This window comes from Seriola dumerili, unplaced genomic scaffold, assembly GCF_002260705.1.
Source record: "Seriola dumerili isolate Sdu_G_001 unplaced genomic scaffold, Sdu_1.0 BDQW01000191.1, whole genome shotgun sequence".
Classification (NCBI taxonomy): Eukaryota; Metazoa; Chordata; class Actinopteri; order Carangiformes; family Carangidae; genus Seriola; species Seriola dumerili.
The window spans coordinates 1,575,315-1,592,207 of record NW_019174446.1 but is presented as its reverse complement, the minus strand read 5'-3'; the positions used below and the strand labels follow the sequence as shown (position 1 = coordinate 1,592,207).

The following is a 16,893-nucleotide window of genomic DNA, read 5'->3' as shown; positions in this document are numbered from 1 at the left end:
GCTTTATTAGCTTAATTCTACAGCTACTGTACCCGTACCGTCAGTGACTCAGAGTTTGCTTATAAAACACAAACCAAGCCTCTGTGATGTTGTGATGGGAACGACACCAATGATATTCAACAAGGAAGAGCGCTTAATCAAAGTATAAAGCAGCTTTAACATAATATTTTTGAATAAGAATGGTAGAAATGGCTGACACAGAGAATTATCCTCTAAATCAGCAGTTCATCTGAGCTCTACAGAGCATTTAAGCATCTTTCAGGGGATTGTTTTAGTTTTATAGGCCACACCATTTGGTTCAGTGCTCTCATCAGCATCGTGTCCCAACACAGCAGGCTGCTGTTTGATAAGCCCACTGCACATTACCAGGCCAGCAGCAAAGACACAGTGCCTAGCTTTACTACCACTAGCCGAAGACACCAAAGACAGAACTAAAAAGGGAGTGAATATTGGACTAACATTCACTAAGTTAACACAAACCTGACTTCTAATGAATGCTAATGTTGCTCACATCTGCTGGAAGTGTAAAAAATCAACTGTTTGCTAACATTGTCAACTTTATAAGGCGAAGGCAAAGTGGTGTTTACAGTTAGTTTTCACTGCCCCCAAGTAGCCAAGAAATCTATGACTGCAGGTTTAAGACTCAGGTTTAGCCTGTATCAGTGAGAAGAGGAGATGTGTCCCCCCACTTACATCGGCAGTAAAGTCTGAGCATCATTGTGTTATTACGCTGTTGTTAGCTATTTTAAATAATTCAAATGGAAACACTGTGATAAGAGGATCCAAAATGATTCTGCATTAATGTTCTGTGTAGAGTTCAGCTTTGGTGACTGACCAATAGCATGCTGTCTTGACAGTTTTGACCTGTGAGGAGAGCTGGAGAGCGTAAAAAGTGTTCCACAGAAGAGCTGTGGTTTGCAGACGGTTGTGAGACAGGAGTCGATGGTACAAATACATCTTTTGAAAAAAAAACAAAAAAAAAAACTGTTAACTTATTATCTAAGTTGTGACCAAACTAAGTTAATAAGATAAGTTACCAAGCTCTTAGCGTGGAGAGCTTTATTTTTTCTCTTCAATAACATTTTATTGAACGAAGTGGTGTGCCATTGTGAGCTAAATGTCAGGGGAAATAAACAGAACAAGCTATTGTGACTGAGCCAATGGTTAGCTAGACAGCTAACAGTTCACCTACCAGCCCCTGCATATAATCACTACATCACCAAGCTTCCAGTCGCCCACATTCACACTGATGAGTGAATGTCACTTCGCGGTATCAGTATCGAGCATGAGGAATATGTGCTGTTGCCACTTCACCAGCCAACTACGTGTTCAAGTAACAATGAACCAAATGTGAAAAAAAGCAACAACTCAACAACACAATCTGACTAACTGTCAGAATCATTTGTATTTCGCCTACACATTTTGGCACAGGGTCTTCATCAGGGTGATTTAAATCAAATGTGAAAAAAAAAAAAAAAAACGGTCACCATCACTAGTTGATATCCGGAAAAATCTTCTTTGAAATCACCCTGATGAACGTAACGTGGCCAAACACGTTGGTGAAATAAAGATTCTTCTAGTTAGTCAGAACATGTACACACTCTCACACACAGATGTGCGTGCAGACAGATTACTGTATACCTTTCTGCTTCCTCTATGAAAAACACTGTCTGTTATAATATATGTTCGTCATCAGCTGCTCCTCTCTCTACGCAGTTTTTCCCACTCTACAGTATGTTGAAGTTCTTTTCTTCACCCATACATCTTCCTGTCCTGACACAGGTCACAGGGACTTCCTGCTTGTAAACGGACTACCAGCCCAAAGACAAGATGAGAAGGTGAAATTAGGTGATATTAAAGTGGGAGAAACTAAAAAAGCACATACGCACACTTAAACGTATACTGGATTTGTGTGAGTATGTAATGGTGTGTTTACATGAGGAGCTCTTGCAGAGGAAAAGCCATCTGCATCTCCCTCTTTTCTCTTGTTGTTTTCTGTTTTAAGGTGAGCTGTGCTCTGTTATACAGCCCAGAAAACAGATGTCAATTTAACAATCCTTACACACTTGAAGTTTGTCTGCTGAAAACTCCAAAATCTAGAAATCAACTATCCTCTAATGACAAAATGACTGGAGTTTCTCAGATTGAGTCAGCTGTATCTTTTTTTTCAAACAGAAATGCAGACATGGATTAGTCTAAGCTTTGGTTCCATTTGCTGCTGTAAAAGGTGCAGAACAGATGGAAAATCTCATTTTCCTTTCTTGATAAAAGCCACATTTAAAAAGCAGTAAAGCTAAATGAGCCTGTGACTGTTTCCAAAACTGCTTTCATTGGCAGGACAGGGAACATTTCCAATTAGTCTAACTAGTCTTAATATCTAAATGCAACTTTTAAGTACACTGACATTTCAATGCTGGCAGTAAATAAGGTCCTGAGTGACATCGCTCTCAGAAATCATGCGTTAGCTCCATGTCTGGAAGAGCTTCGTTCCCCCATGGAGCAGAGCTGTACGTGCTCCTGGCCTCGCTTAAAATACCAGCACTGTCATAAAGAGTGTGTTATGGATACACTGGCAGCACTGTTAATACAATGATGTAACAATCACTGCCCTGGCTAATGTTACCGTTAATGTGTATGTGTGGGTGTGTACATGTTTATCTGTCACCTGATTAATTAACTCAGAACTGACGGAGGCTCACAGTCACAGAGAAAACAGAGGTTACCAAGACGACAAACACTTTCTTTCTGATGCTGTAATTTTCTTTTTCTCTGTTTCAGACACCGGGAACTTTTGTCAACCAAAGTCTGTTCAGTATGTGGAGTTTGTATAGAAAGACACACTAAGAATGATGCACACTCACCTGTACAATCTCCAGCATCTCTGCTTTACTGATGTACCCATTGCCGTCCAGGTCATACATACTGAACGCCCATTTCAGCTTCTGCTCCAGCTTGCCACGTGACGTCACGCTTAGTGCGATGATAAACTCCCGGAAGTCTATCGTCCCATCGCCATTAGCGTCAAATGTGCGAAAGACGTGCTCGGCGAACTTTGAAGCGTCTCCGTAGGGGAAGAAGTTACCGTAGATCTTCTTGAACTCCTCCATGGAGAGGTTCCCGCTGGGGCAGTCCCTCAGGAAGCCCTTGTACCACTCCTGGATCTCATGCTCGGTGAAGTCGGTGCTCTCAAGCAGGTCCTGCATCACCTCAGGACGGAGCTTGCTGTTCTGCTTCCCCATGTTTGTCAGTCCTGTTGATCACTCTGCACACAACTGGGAGGACAGAGGAGGAAGAAGGTGATGCGTCAGGATGAGATAGATATCAACGGACAATTCAAACACAACAGCTTTTTGAATTTGGTCCCAACTGAAGGATAACAGGAGGAAAACAGTTGATCACACATGTATGAAATGTATAAATTAAAAAGCTATTTCAGTCTGTAGGCGGATGACAGTGACATCATCATGACAGGAGGAAAAGAAACCACCAGAGTAAGCTGAGGAGCAGAGCTGCTGTGTCCTTAAGCGGCTTCATCGAGGTATGAACCACAAATGTAAGACACCTTCGGTTTTAGACTTCACGTTGAGCAGGACTCAAATCACTCCCTTTTTAAAAACTAATAGAACTTTCCATGGAAAACAGCTTTGTGTACTCTGAGTACACACAGCGCCATATGCCCAACATGGGTTTAATTAGCCAATAAAATCTGTACACACACATTAAACTCAGCTTAGATGCACAGGGAGGAGAAGGTGGTGGAGTCAAATGATATTTAAGCTGAGCTGCTCAACAAACATCATTCAGATTCATTACCTCTTAAGAAACAATTCTTTAATTCACTTCCTGGAACTGGACTATGAGTGTTTGTAGTGCCAATCTTTATGAACAGGATAAAGCTTTATAATCCCTGTTTACAGTGTTTGTAGTTGATTAAAAATGTTCATGTCAAATGATAAATACAACATTCGCTATAATAGTAACAATGAGTCATGTAGGTGAGTCATCACCTACATGCAGTTGAGCCAGTCACTTTGTATTACAACTCAAAGTGCTTATCAAAGTAAGTGTTTGCTGTCTGTCATGTTGGGTGATTCGAACTTTGAAATTACAGCATGACCTGGATATAAAGGTCATAAAACACCTCATGGAACAGACTAGGACATTAACTTGTGCTGCCTGTTTATCAAGACAAACGGGGGAAAAGTATGTGATTGGTTGTCGTTCAGGCTGATGAACAATAACTAAGGTTATTGGGAAAAATAATAAATAAAAACAAATTTCGGAGAAAGTTTCACATAAAAAGTTTTAAAATAAAAACTGCTGGAATTAAATAAAAATGAAAATAAAGTATTACTGTAAAAAGAAACACAATTACATAATATTTCATTGTAATGAGTAAATCTTTACAATTCAATTGGGTTGTCATGGTTATTTTAAATATATAGTCTGTATTTACTTGTATAATCAGTTATTTCTTAGTGTCTTATTTATTTAATATTGGTCACTTTGGGCCTCCATACATTTGTTATAATTTACAAAATCCTCTTGTGATACTGGACAAAAGAGATAACAGACAAACAGACAGACAGACAGACGGATGGAGAATTAGAGTGAGTCAGGAAATAGTGACAGCGAGCCAAAAAGTGACAAAAGACACAGTGGAAAAGTTCTGAGCCTGTTTTTTATATGTCCTTTTGGTGACACAAACAGGAAGTGCCTTCTCCTGGTCTAAGTGAGATTGTGCTCTCAATACAGTAACCATGCTCTATGTGTGCATGAGCGTCTACATGCTCATATTTGATCTGGTGTGTATTCAGCTCTGTGCACTGCCCTCTTACACCTACTTTGGGCTTCACTGTGAAAAGTCTCAGGAAATGAGTTACCTGTGTACTGAAAACCACCAAGGGAGGTCTTTAAATGCAACCACCCTATAGGAATCCACGAGACACAGTTACAACTGCAGAAAGTTTCTTTTTCACATCCTTGTGAGCAGGTCACCTGCAGTGTGTAGTTACCTACTACAATCACATATTAAGAGAAATGAGAAAAAAGAGCTGCAGGTCTCACTCACTGCAGTTGAATCTACCAACAGCTCAAGTCAATCATAGTAAAATATAGTCCTGCACACAAGGTTCAACCAAGGCTGCCACTAAGAAGAAATTCCACAATGTAAGCAAGGATATTTGACAAGTGATAACTTATCGGAGACTTGAACGATCTGCTCTCAGAGTCTGATGGAAAAGCTTGCGCTCACACTGAGCTGTAAAACACAGTAAAACATCCAGTGTGGTGGCCAACAGCTTCTCTCTGGTAAACATGATGACGAAAACAGCTCCAGTGTCTCAGTGGGACAGAATCATAATCAAGTGAAACAATCACTTGAGTGGTGAATGAATGAATGGAGGAATGATTTTTGCTGCATTATTTTCGCCTTTGTTTACTTCTATCAGTGACTATTGTTTGCACAGCCACGCGGAGCACTGCATAACATTTAAACAGCAGCATACCGAAAATGTGGGAAGGGAGATAACATGGAAATAGATGCACAATTTAACAAGGTGAACGTAGAGTAGTATATCAATAAAAACAAGATAACCTGGAGAGTAACACAAAGGAAGAAAGGAGTCTCTCAAGGCCATGTGGAAGTTAACCCAGCTACTAACGCTACACATGACAAGGTTCTCACTGTAATCTTGAGTAAAACCTAGGATGTTGACAAAAAATGAATAAGACTAAGAGTCAGCCATGCTAGCAGCTCTGTGAGGCTGCACTTAGACACTGCGGGGCTTAGAGCTAAATGCTAACATCAACATGCTCAGAAAGACATTGTATATTTAGCAGGTTTAATGTTCACCATGCTCATCATCTTAGTTTAGTGTATTAACATGCTAATTAACACATTTGCTAATTAACACTAAACACGAGTGACATCTGAGGCTGATGGTAATGTCTTTAGTTGTACAGGTATTTGGTCATAAACACTATGAGCACATTGATATTTCGACCTGATCAAAAGTCAGAGGATCATAAACGTCATCAGTGGTTTTTAGACATTTTACTCAAAACCACAAATGTCAACCTCATGGTGGCAATAGTGGAAAAGACAAGAGATCACCAGCGTCATTAGGATTCATTCTCTGAACCACAAATGTCAAACGTAAACTACAAATTTATGGAAATTCATCCAATAATGTTGCACTGCTTTGTAGCACTTTACAGATTCTACTCAGACATGAAATTTAATTACTGACTTTTAGATGGTTTTATCCATTTCCTCCACAGAGTATCCGGTTTATTTGTTTTCTCTCTATCTACTTTCACCAAATCTAGTAAAAAAAAAAAAAAAGACATCACACATCAAAAACAAGACACATGACAAAGAAATGCACAGCCTTCAGAATTAAATGAAAGAGCAACAAAGATTTTAAAATTTGAGTAAAAAAAACAAACATCATAGACCTTCAGATGTTTGTTTTTGGCACATGTAATATCATGATTTTCATCCTCTGTCCTTTAATGGCAAGTGAAACTGCACAACTGAGTGTTTTGTTGAGAAAGCTAAAGTAATTTGCCAATTACTGCACTGTTGCCGTTACAGCAACTGACCCTCAGAGTGATTTCACTTCAGTGTGTTGCCAAGCCTTTACTAATGGAATCACAGTCATGACCCTGTCCGCTGCTACAACACAGTCTCCATACGCACGCAACAACAGACTGTCTGACTGACATCGCTGTCCACAGCCATGCCATTAATGTGGCTAAAAGGTACAAACAAACTGCTAAAATACAAACACACACGCACACGCACACGCACACGCACACACACACACACACACACACACACACACACATTGTGGTCCTCACTCCTGCTTAGGGTATTTTATGATTAACTTTTGGATTTAGGTTTAAATTTGCTTATAGTTGGTTATTTCAGGGATGAATGTAGTAAAAAAAAACAAACAAACAAAGAAACAGAAATATAAAGATGTTACTGTATGTGGGCTTATACAGTGAAAAGAGAACAGAAGTTTGCATATGTACTGCACTGTACATTTGAGACTGACAGCAGCTGCCATTAAAAGGAGTAGGCATGGGTGAGTGACAGAACACATCTCTGTGCCTCTCAAAGGTGCCGCATGCTTCACTGAGCTATTCAGAAAGCTAGACAGCATTGGAAAGCTGCTTTCTCACAGTTGGGCTGGGGGTGGCATATCTAAACATTTCTTTCTGACTTTCCAAGAACAGACAATCTGACAGTCTACGCCCACTTTCCACAACAAAACGCCAGGTGGACTTAGACGGGATAATAGGAGGATTCTGGGTTGGTCCATAAATTCAGTTTTGTTGCTTCATGTGCTTCTTCTGTCATCACATCAATCGCTTTCATCTACAACTGTTAGCTTTCATTTTTTTTACTGTTTATCAACAGATTTTATTAATGACATGAATAAAAGGGGTCTTGTCATGATATAATATTATTGTAATAATAATATAATTCCCCTTGACCGGCTGGATTGTCAAGTGGAATTGGTTATTATATTTTGGCTAATTATATTGATATAACATGTTATTACAATAGTGAAGCGTTGGCAGGAGACAGAGTTTTCAAACAGCTGGAGTTATATTTCATTTTTAATTAGCTAGCTAGCTACTGTTGATCAAATCTACCAATGACAGCCAGCAGCCAGAAGTAAAGAGCCTGATTTTCTCTGCCTCTGTCTGAAAACAAGAACGTATTGTTTCAAAGAAGAATTTTAAGTGGTGAATCTGTCAGCGTTATCGTTCCAAAATGCATATGTGCTCTGCAAGAATGGAAAGATAAACAGACGTAGCAGCAGCAAGAAAGGGGCCCGGGGCTTAGTGAAAGGTCAAATGAGTGCATCATAGTGATGAACATTTTCTGTTTCAAGCAAAAATAAAAAGAGAACAAAACTTTTCTTGGAACAAAATGAAATTTAACACAAGACATGAAGCACAGAGGCAGCTCTGAGAGGCCTTTACTGCTGAATACTGCCACTGAGGCAAGCTGCTGCTCCAGACTTTTTTGGGGGCTTTTTTGATGGTGGACAGATTTCAGCTGTTGCAGGGGAGTGTGTTACTTCATCATAGCTCTGATAAAACGTGGAGGCAGATCAGAAATCAGAGCAACTGCAACTGCTTTGTTCCACAGGGTCTACACAAGTTAGCAATGAAGTTAATCTAAAAAGAGGTCTTCAAGTGTGTGACTAGCTGTTTACAATCCCACGCTCCTCTATCATGGACAGTTTCTTGCCTCACCTCAGACACTAGATAGTTGAGAGAAGGTATGAAGAACTTGATTGTGCAATGTGATCGGCTGACATGTTGTACAAGTCTGAAGCTTCCAGTCACATTTCCTCTCTTGAAGCCAACTGCAGAACCATTTGGACGCTGCTTATAATCTCTCCAACTAAATGGATTATCATTCATCTCTTGCAGAAAGGAGTGGATAGTGATTCAGATTCAAATAGCGTCTGAGAAGAATTGGTTCCATGGCTCGCATTCACATTCACATTACAACAATTTAACCACTTTACACACACTCACCAGTTAAGCTGCAGATAGTTTCTGTTTACTTCCTCTGTGGACAAAACAATTTCTAGAAAAACACAAGGCCTCTCTGTAATGAAAGGTGTTGAAGGCTGTGATGATGTGAATGAGGTTTATTGTTTTTGGAAATTAAAAAACATCTTTTTACTTTGCAGCTGTCCTTTATTAAAGCCACTTTCACTTCAACCAATCTTTCTCTCTTTCAACTCTTCCCTTCCTTGTCTTTCTTCTCCACCTTGCTTGCACCTATTTTCATTCTCCTCATTCTGTTTTATTTCATCTTTCGCAAGACTAATTCACTCTTATGAAGCAATTTTACTGCAGTTACCATAGTAACATTTGGCAAAATCTCACAGCCATTGATGAGCTTTCTGGCTGAGTGCATTGCATAAACATACGCATGGGTACACACACACTACTCACGCTCACAATCACTGACTGTGTGTGTGTGTGTGTGTGTGTGTGTGTGTGTGTGTGTGTGTGTGTGTGTAGGTGTATGGGTGGTTGTGTGGGTGCAGGTATTTGAGTGAGGTGAGTAGCAAGTTGCCAACTGTGATCATCAGCTGTTCAAATTCAGAAAGGTAATAAAACATCTTCGATGTGAAGCAGGGAGTCAAATAATAAGGGTAACTGAGACACAAAATGGTCCAACGTTACAGCAGTGCACTCTGCCTGTATCTTATGTCAGAAGCCTCTCACTGGTAAACTATAACCGGCAGTATATTAACCACAACTGAACTACATCGCTGCCAAAAGAGTCACATTGTGGTAGTGATGTCAAAACTGGACAAAAATGACATTTGATTATTCCTTCTTAAAAAAAGCGCACATAGGGTTGAATCAGTCAAATATCTATTTTTGTGCATTATGTCCATAAGAGGGCAAACCAATACAACGAGAGACATGTCCATTTGTGTAGTTGCTCATTTGGGTGCATATTTTTCAGTTGTGAGGTAGGCTAACTGTAGCTTACATAGCTTGGATATAGCTTTATCTCCAGGGTCCACAATTTTTCCATCTACTGACCAAAACCTGATGTATTTTCCAACAGGGCTTTTAAGATTGCTCGGAGTGCAACTCTCTCTCAGCCATCATGACCACACAGTTGGTGTTAAATTTTCTACTCGTTCCAGGTTGACCTACCTTTAAATCAATGTTGCTGTGTGACTGAGAAGTCGCAAGGCAGACGGTCGCAGTAGTGCTGCTTTCTTTCACAATTGAATATTAATTTTCACAATTGAATGCCTGTTCTTTTCAATTCAATTATATAATTAAATTCAGAATATTCATTGACAGCTTTACATTGTGTGTCACCAGATTCTGTGAAAAATCTCTTTGTTTATGTCAAGAACGACTGGTTTAAGGTAAACCAGAAGAAAAAACAGGAACAAGTAGCAAATGTCCATCAATGCCAATACTATCTCTAACAATACCTCGGGCAATAAAAAGAGTCTACTGATACAGTACAGTCTCTTTGTTTACAGAAATTACACAAAGGTGTGCTAACTATTCAGACAATGACATACTGAACTAGAATGGCACTCAGTAGAGCCATACCTCCACCAAGGTTAAATATTAACTCATTTTGAGAAAAATGATAAAAAAAAAAAAAAAAAAAATCTGAATCTAACCCTTTAACCTGATACACATGTTTGATCAGTCAGTGGTGGCCATGTACTCTTTTATGCTGCAGTCTGCTGAGGCATCAGCATGTCAGACATGAACACAAGGAGACTGGACAAGCTGGTCAAAATGGCCTGGTCTGTGCTTGGCAGGAATCTGGACTCACTCAGGACTGTTGTGGAGAGACACATGCAATGTGAGATGGAGGCCATGTTGGACAATACCAACCATCCTCTCCACAACATTCTGGCAGGACAGAGAAGCAGCGGGTTCAGGAGATCCTTTGTTCCCACTGCCATCAGGCTGTACAACACTTCAGCCAAAGGAAGTGGACTAATCTAATTATTATTGTTTATTTATTATTAACTGTTATTAACTGTCTATCTACCAAAATTTAATGGGTCCGACCCATGCATGACATATAAATTGCAAACAAACAAGTGTAAACATAACCTTACAGGTGGAGGTAATAAAAGAGGTGCTACACAAGTCTTTGCACTTTTATAATAATAAAAGGAATAAAAGGAACCTGTTTACACACAACTCTATTTCTTCACTTGTGGATGTAATGCCTGCAATAAAAAGTGAGGACGTCTTACAGGTCACACCTATTAACCTAATACAGTATGAGCTAATTTCCAACATGACCATCTGGGGGCAACTTCAAGTTAATAAACTTGAAATTTCTGACTTCATGAGTGGACAAGTCGATCCTCTGCAGGATCCGCCTCTCAAACTACCCACTGGTTCACTGGGAGTAATACCCTATCCTACCCTGTAGGATGCTCCAGACAGTTCAATCCCTCTCTCTCTGGAAACAGTGGAGAAAAGCAGGGCAGCAAATGTAGAAGTGGACTCTTTGTGATGGCTGTACATCAGGATCAATGACTTAACCCCATGTATCTCACTGTGCTAACACAGCTTAGAGGAAATAACTCCATCTTGGCTGGATTCAAAGAGCCCTTAACAAAGCCTTGTTGATTCTAGCTGTGGTCTGGTCAGCTCACACTGTGGCAGAGCGTTGCTGTTGCACACACTACCAGACAGACGCACACACACTGTATGTAATTAGTTAAATTAGTGTTAAAATGGCTCACTGGTGTGCCACGTGATTTTGCTTATTAAAGTAGCAAATCAACGGTAAACTAATTTGTATTTACTATGCAGCAACCTGTTTCAAAAGGTTTCTAATTGAGTGTAGCAGAACACTTTGAATTGGAAATCTCCGTTCCTCTTCCTAATGCGCTCTTCAGGGTACTAATTCATCATGTGGTGTGCTTTTATTTTGTTAAGCTGTACCTTAGCATCAAAATGCTGAGGGCTGATATATGCATGCATATGGTGCTAATTAAAAAGTAATTAACCTTTACTTGATTTGGTTCATCTCGTCACTCACTGCAAATAGTTCTTAATGGAAATCCAAGCAGAAATGCTAAATATACAATGGAAAACCAAAGTGGTTTGTGAGGAAATCCATGAGTAATATGAGTGCTGACCACACTAAGAGACTGATGTGCAACCATGAAGAAATAGTTTTGGTTTGTGGAGAATAAATGATAAAAGAAAAGACAGCAAAAGTGACAGATAGAGAATGTTTCCCAGGGAGGGGGGGGGGGGGGGGGGGGGGGGGGGGGAGAGAGAGAGGGGGTCTGTGTTTGAGAAACATGTGTACAGTTCATTTTTCTTAATGAAAGGCAGCAGCTCAAGTCTCCAGAACAATGGGAGGCAGGAATACCAGGAGTGGGAGAGGGAGGTGACACACGTGCATGCACGCACGCACACATACACACACACGCACGCACACACACGCACACGTACACACACACACACGTACACACACACACACACACACACACACACACACACAAACACACACACACAGAACAGAGATTAAAGTTAGAAAGAAAATGCTGGTGAATGGATGATGACTGTCTGCCTACATCCCACTGGGCTTTAACAGACATACCTCTGTTCTCTCTTTTCCTGTTCCAGCAGGAAACCCCAAAGACAGTTCAAGCCATTTCATAATAATTGATCACTCAAGCCACACTGTTTGTTTACGTAGGCCAATTATCCACCAATGTTCTTGTTCTGAGCTTTTTTCCATGGAAGAGTGTGAAACTCAAAAGCATCTGACTAAAGATGCTTTTAACATATAACCAGTGTGTAGTGTGTAGGAGAAACCTCTCCCCTCAAGCTTCCTGACAAAGCAATGGCTCTGGGAGGTGAGGTAGGAAAACACAGAGACAGGCACTGGCAGACAGCCAGGGAGTAGCTGGATAGAGGGTGACCCAAGAGGGGGGCAGATGAGTTTGTACTACTTGGACTAAAGCCAACGTTTCCCTTTTCTTTTGTAATAAAGCCGACCATACTTGTGCAAGCTCTTTCAAATCAACACCAAACCTGAGACAGGAGACAAACAGTGTCTGAAGTCTTGTCAGATAGGTTAGGGTTGCTACCTGGTTAGATTGATGCAGCCTAATGTTGTTATTTTCAGCCCTTATACTTTTAAATGGCCTCCTTAGCCTTCATTAAGTTGCTATGGTAACAGACCTGATAGGAGGAGGAGGAGGGGGAGGACATGGCAACCACACATTGTGCCTATTGATTCAGGAGAAAAAGAGTGAACTAGTGAGACGCACAAGATGACATGTTTCTTCAAGTCAATTTCAAAATCAACTTGCAGGGTTATGTAATATCATCCATGAAGCCACAGTGTAGATGTCTGTGGCCACTGTAATTGTAGCTGTAGCTATTATTCAGGTATTAAATAAGGATTATAAAACAGTGTAACTATTTACACTGGTATGCTTGCCCGCGTTAGATATATACATGTGTCAAGATGTGGGATAAAAGTGGATTAGAGCAACTTCTCAGATGAGTCAAACTTGACAACTATTTTGGTGGACTGTCGTGAGAATCTGTTTGTGTGTCTGTGTGGACTCTCTTCTTCTTCTTCTTCTTCTCTTTGTCTTTGTCCAAGACAAAATGACCCCTGCCTTGCACATGGAGGTCATGTATAATTTGTTTGGCTCCCTGTCTGGTGTGTGGTGCCATGGTGGTGGGAGTTCTCTGTCTGCCAGCCACTGAATCACTGGACCTGGTTAATTGGTTGAATGACTAACTCCTGGGTCCCAAAGCTGGAGAGATATCCTACTGTCTCTTATTATATGAATTATTATGTGATTTAGTCTGCTAGCATCAACAGCTGCAATAAAAAGATTACATTACAGCACACAATGTGTGATCCACTCATTATGTTTTCGGTCTTGTATTTTGAAAAATAAGAAATCATCATCCAAGCCTTTTATAAACCTGCGGTGCCTAGTTACACCTGCTAAGCTCTGACGGGATAATTTACTGTTCAGTGTAGGGGTTTAAGGGAACAGGGTCAATTGACCTTATATGTGCTCAGTTACATTGTTGTAATTTATTAATACTGACTGCCATCTAGAAATTGACCAAATCTGAATTACATGTCAATCTCACACTCCAGGCGGAACCAGAATTCCCGCCTCGTGGTTGTATCCCTCTGCCAACCACGCCACTTACACTTGACATGTCTGTTTGTCCGGACTCATATAATATATGTGGTGCAGACTTTAAAGGAATTATTTGGCAAAATGAAACTTATATTATATATTATATAATTATATCACAATATTGACATCTATGATTCTAGACAGTAATGTTTTGTGAGAAATATGTTGTCTTCACTTTAGAGACTGTTATTACAGTGGAGCACAGAAGACTGATGGAGAGCTTCGTCACATGGTGCTACAGCAGTCACCTGAAACTCAATATCAGCAAAACCAATGAGCTTGTGGTGGACTACCAGAGAAACAGGAGGCCCCCGCTCCTGGTTGTCATCCAGGGAGAGATAGTGACTCCTACAAGTCAAACCAATAAAAAATTCAACTGAACACTGAAGCATTCGTCAGGAAGAGACCGATCAAGGCATTCCTGAGATATCACTTTCACAAGGGCAAAAACATGTTTCGTAGGATCGCACCAACCTCGACTTTTGACCTTCTATCTTCTATTCTAAATCAGTTTATCCTTGAGTCCAAGTGAACATTTCTTCCAAATTTGTATGGATTCCCTGAAGGCGTTCCTGAGATGTTGCGTTCACAAGAATGGGATGGACAACCTGAAAACATAACGCCCCAGGTGTCAGCCGCGGGGAAGCACAATAAAGAGAACTGATGAAGCAATTTAAAAGTTCTCCATCAATTTAAATCTTAATACACCAACTGCTGCCTGTGTTGCTTTATTCATCCAACTGGATTTTCCATAAAACTGATGACTGATGATAAAAAAAGACCCGTCTCACACCTGCTGGATACAAGGTTCCATTGGCATCGTGAAAGTTGATGTCGGGCGGCTGTAAAATGTGCCGAAGCTGAACTATAACTGATAAAAGATGTTTGCAGAGGAGCTATATGAGCAGCTGGAGAATGTATGGCTGTGACGGAATGAGTGCAAGGTCTATCATTTCTACCAGTTTATGCATTATGAGAGTAGAAAGAGAGAGGGAGGAAAAGAAAGAAAGGGACAGAGAAAACGTGACTCAGGCAAAGTCGGAGCCTGGAGATGGTTCTGACTGAAGAAGGCCCCTGGGGACGCAACAACGCTCGCTCTGCTTCCTGTGGTCAAAGAAAAATATAGAAACAGGATATAACATCACGGAAAATAACAAACAGAACGGAAGTTACATCAGCGTGGAGGACAGGGGTCAGGATGAACCGAGGGAACTGGGATATATTGAACAGCGTAAAGATTACTAAGAATACAAATTAGTGGGCAGTTTGAATGAGTTGTTTCTTATGTGCCGTGCAATGCAAGAATTTGCAACTGTTTAATGTGAACATAATTAGTTTTAGGATTTTCAGCACTTAATTTCATACGACAGTGATTTGATTTATAGCCAATTCTTCAAACTTGTGTGCAGCTTTTTTGTTAAACTCCTCTGAACAGTGATGAGCAGTGGGAGTAGCCACGACACATCCTTGTTTCAGAGAGGAAGAAATAAGTAGTTAGCACGCACAGCGATATGGGAAAGTAGACACAAAATGCACAACAGTAAGCACTTAATAACCAGGTTACAGTCGTCTTTTTCTAGTAAGCCGATTTCTTAAATGTCACGTAAACAAGAAACCTAGTTCCTGTATCAGGGTAGGGGATTAGAGGAACCTTACTCCTTATTCCCTATTCTTTATCTTCATATAAAGATAACCAGGTTTTAAATCGGCTTTCAATTCTCCAGATTTACCACATGTGCATGAAGGCAGGGAAAGTAACAGCAGAGTGGCTGGATGATAGGAAAGATCATTATACAGAGCAATGCATGTTCGTATTTAACATAATTCCATCCAAAGTCCGACTGAAACTGAAACTAACACCAAGTAGCCTCTAGAAGTCTAAATAAGTCGGTCTCCACGATGAACATTTGACTATTTGACATTTTTGCGCTGCATTTTGTCCTCTCACTGCACTGTCAGGCTGCTCTGAGACACCATGCCAAAAAAAACAAACAAAGAAAAAGAAAAAAAGAAATTAGCCAGGACAGTGCCTTCCAAATTCAGTCAGGAGACAAATCTACAACTTCTATACACAAGTTTCCAGCAACCAGGTTAATACAGTGCATGTGAACTCATTTTCTGATTATCCAGGCAACTTCGTTTCGCTGAGTTGTAACACTTGTTTTGTCTTTCAAAGTTAAAAAACACTCAAAGACTAGAAATATGGAGTGATACAGATGTGACTCCATTGATTTAGAACAGGAAGTTTTGGCTATTGTTTATTTCGGTGCAGATGACAGTGTGTTTAGGGTGAAGGTGTCAAAACACTGGTGACAGTGTTGGAAACGAAACATCATCACAAAGACTTGGTACTGTAATTTGGCACCGTAAATACTTTCAAACTGATGTACTGGGGATGGGAATACTCTACTCACAGAGTCTTCATAGAGTCCCATTGTTAGCCCACAACACCCACACACACACACACACACACACACACACACACACACACACACACACACACAACACAAAACTCTCCTCTTGTCCTTCAGTAAGAGATTGAAGTGGAGTAACCATTAAAAAGGTACAAGGTTACCACCAGATGATCAAACAGAACTAATGACACACTCAGCCATTATTCAACAGTGCGACTGGGAAACAGCCAGGGCTGCTGTACGAGGTCACTGTGTTTCCAATCAATAACCACAACTGTCGTCAGTGTTCGTGGCTGCTGAACGTTTCCGACAACGAAGAAACTGCTACACTACTAATGATATTCAGCCAATATGCTTGATGCTAACCCTCACTGAAAACATATCAGAAAATCACGATCCTGAAAAGCTGCTTTGACCACGATTTTTCATATTAACAATGGATCAAATGATAAGTGTAAGTGAACATGCTTACTCAGTTTTGGTTTTATGGTGAGTCAACAGTCCAGGCTGCTGCTGCTGGTGGAATGGTGTGGGGAATGTTTTCTTCACTCACTTTGGGCTCCTTAATACCAATCAATCATGGTTTTATTGCAACAGCAGTATTGTTGCTGACCATGTTCATCCCTTCATGGCCACAGTTTACCATCCTCTAATGGCTACTTCCAGCATGATGATGCACCAGAGCGAAAAGTCGCCTCAAACTGGTTTTCATGAATTCAGTAGAAAACCTTTGGGATGTGGTAAAC

General features: G+C 40.5%; 1 protein-coding gene across 8 annotated transcripts in view; it reads right to left on the bottom strand.

The window, feature by feature from the left end:
* The window catches only part of LOC111227673 (neurocalcin-delta A), a 72,103-nt gene that overhangs the window by 14,986 nt on the left and 40,224 nt on the right, over positions 1 to 16,893 (bottom strand). For 7 of the 8 annotated variants that reach the window (XM_022753292.1, XM_022753294.1, XM_022753296.1 and 4 more), the window contains one exon: positions 2,862 to 3,272. In XM_022753292.1, the coding sequence (XP_022609013.1) occupies positions 2,862 to 3,239 (378 nt within the window). In that variant the 5' untranslated portion in view covers positions 3,240 to 3,272. Of the gene's footprint in view, positions 1 to 2,861; positions 3,273 to 6,251; positions 6,329 to 16,893 lie in introns of those variants that run through there. The other variant, XM_022753299.1, reaches the window with a different exon arrangement.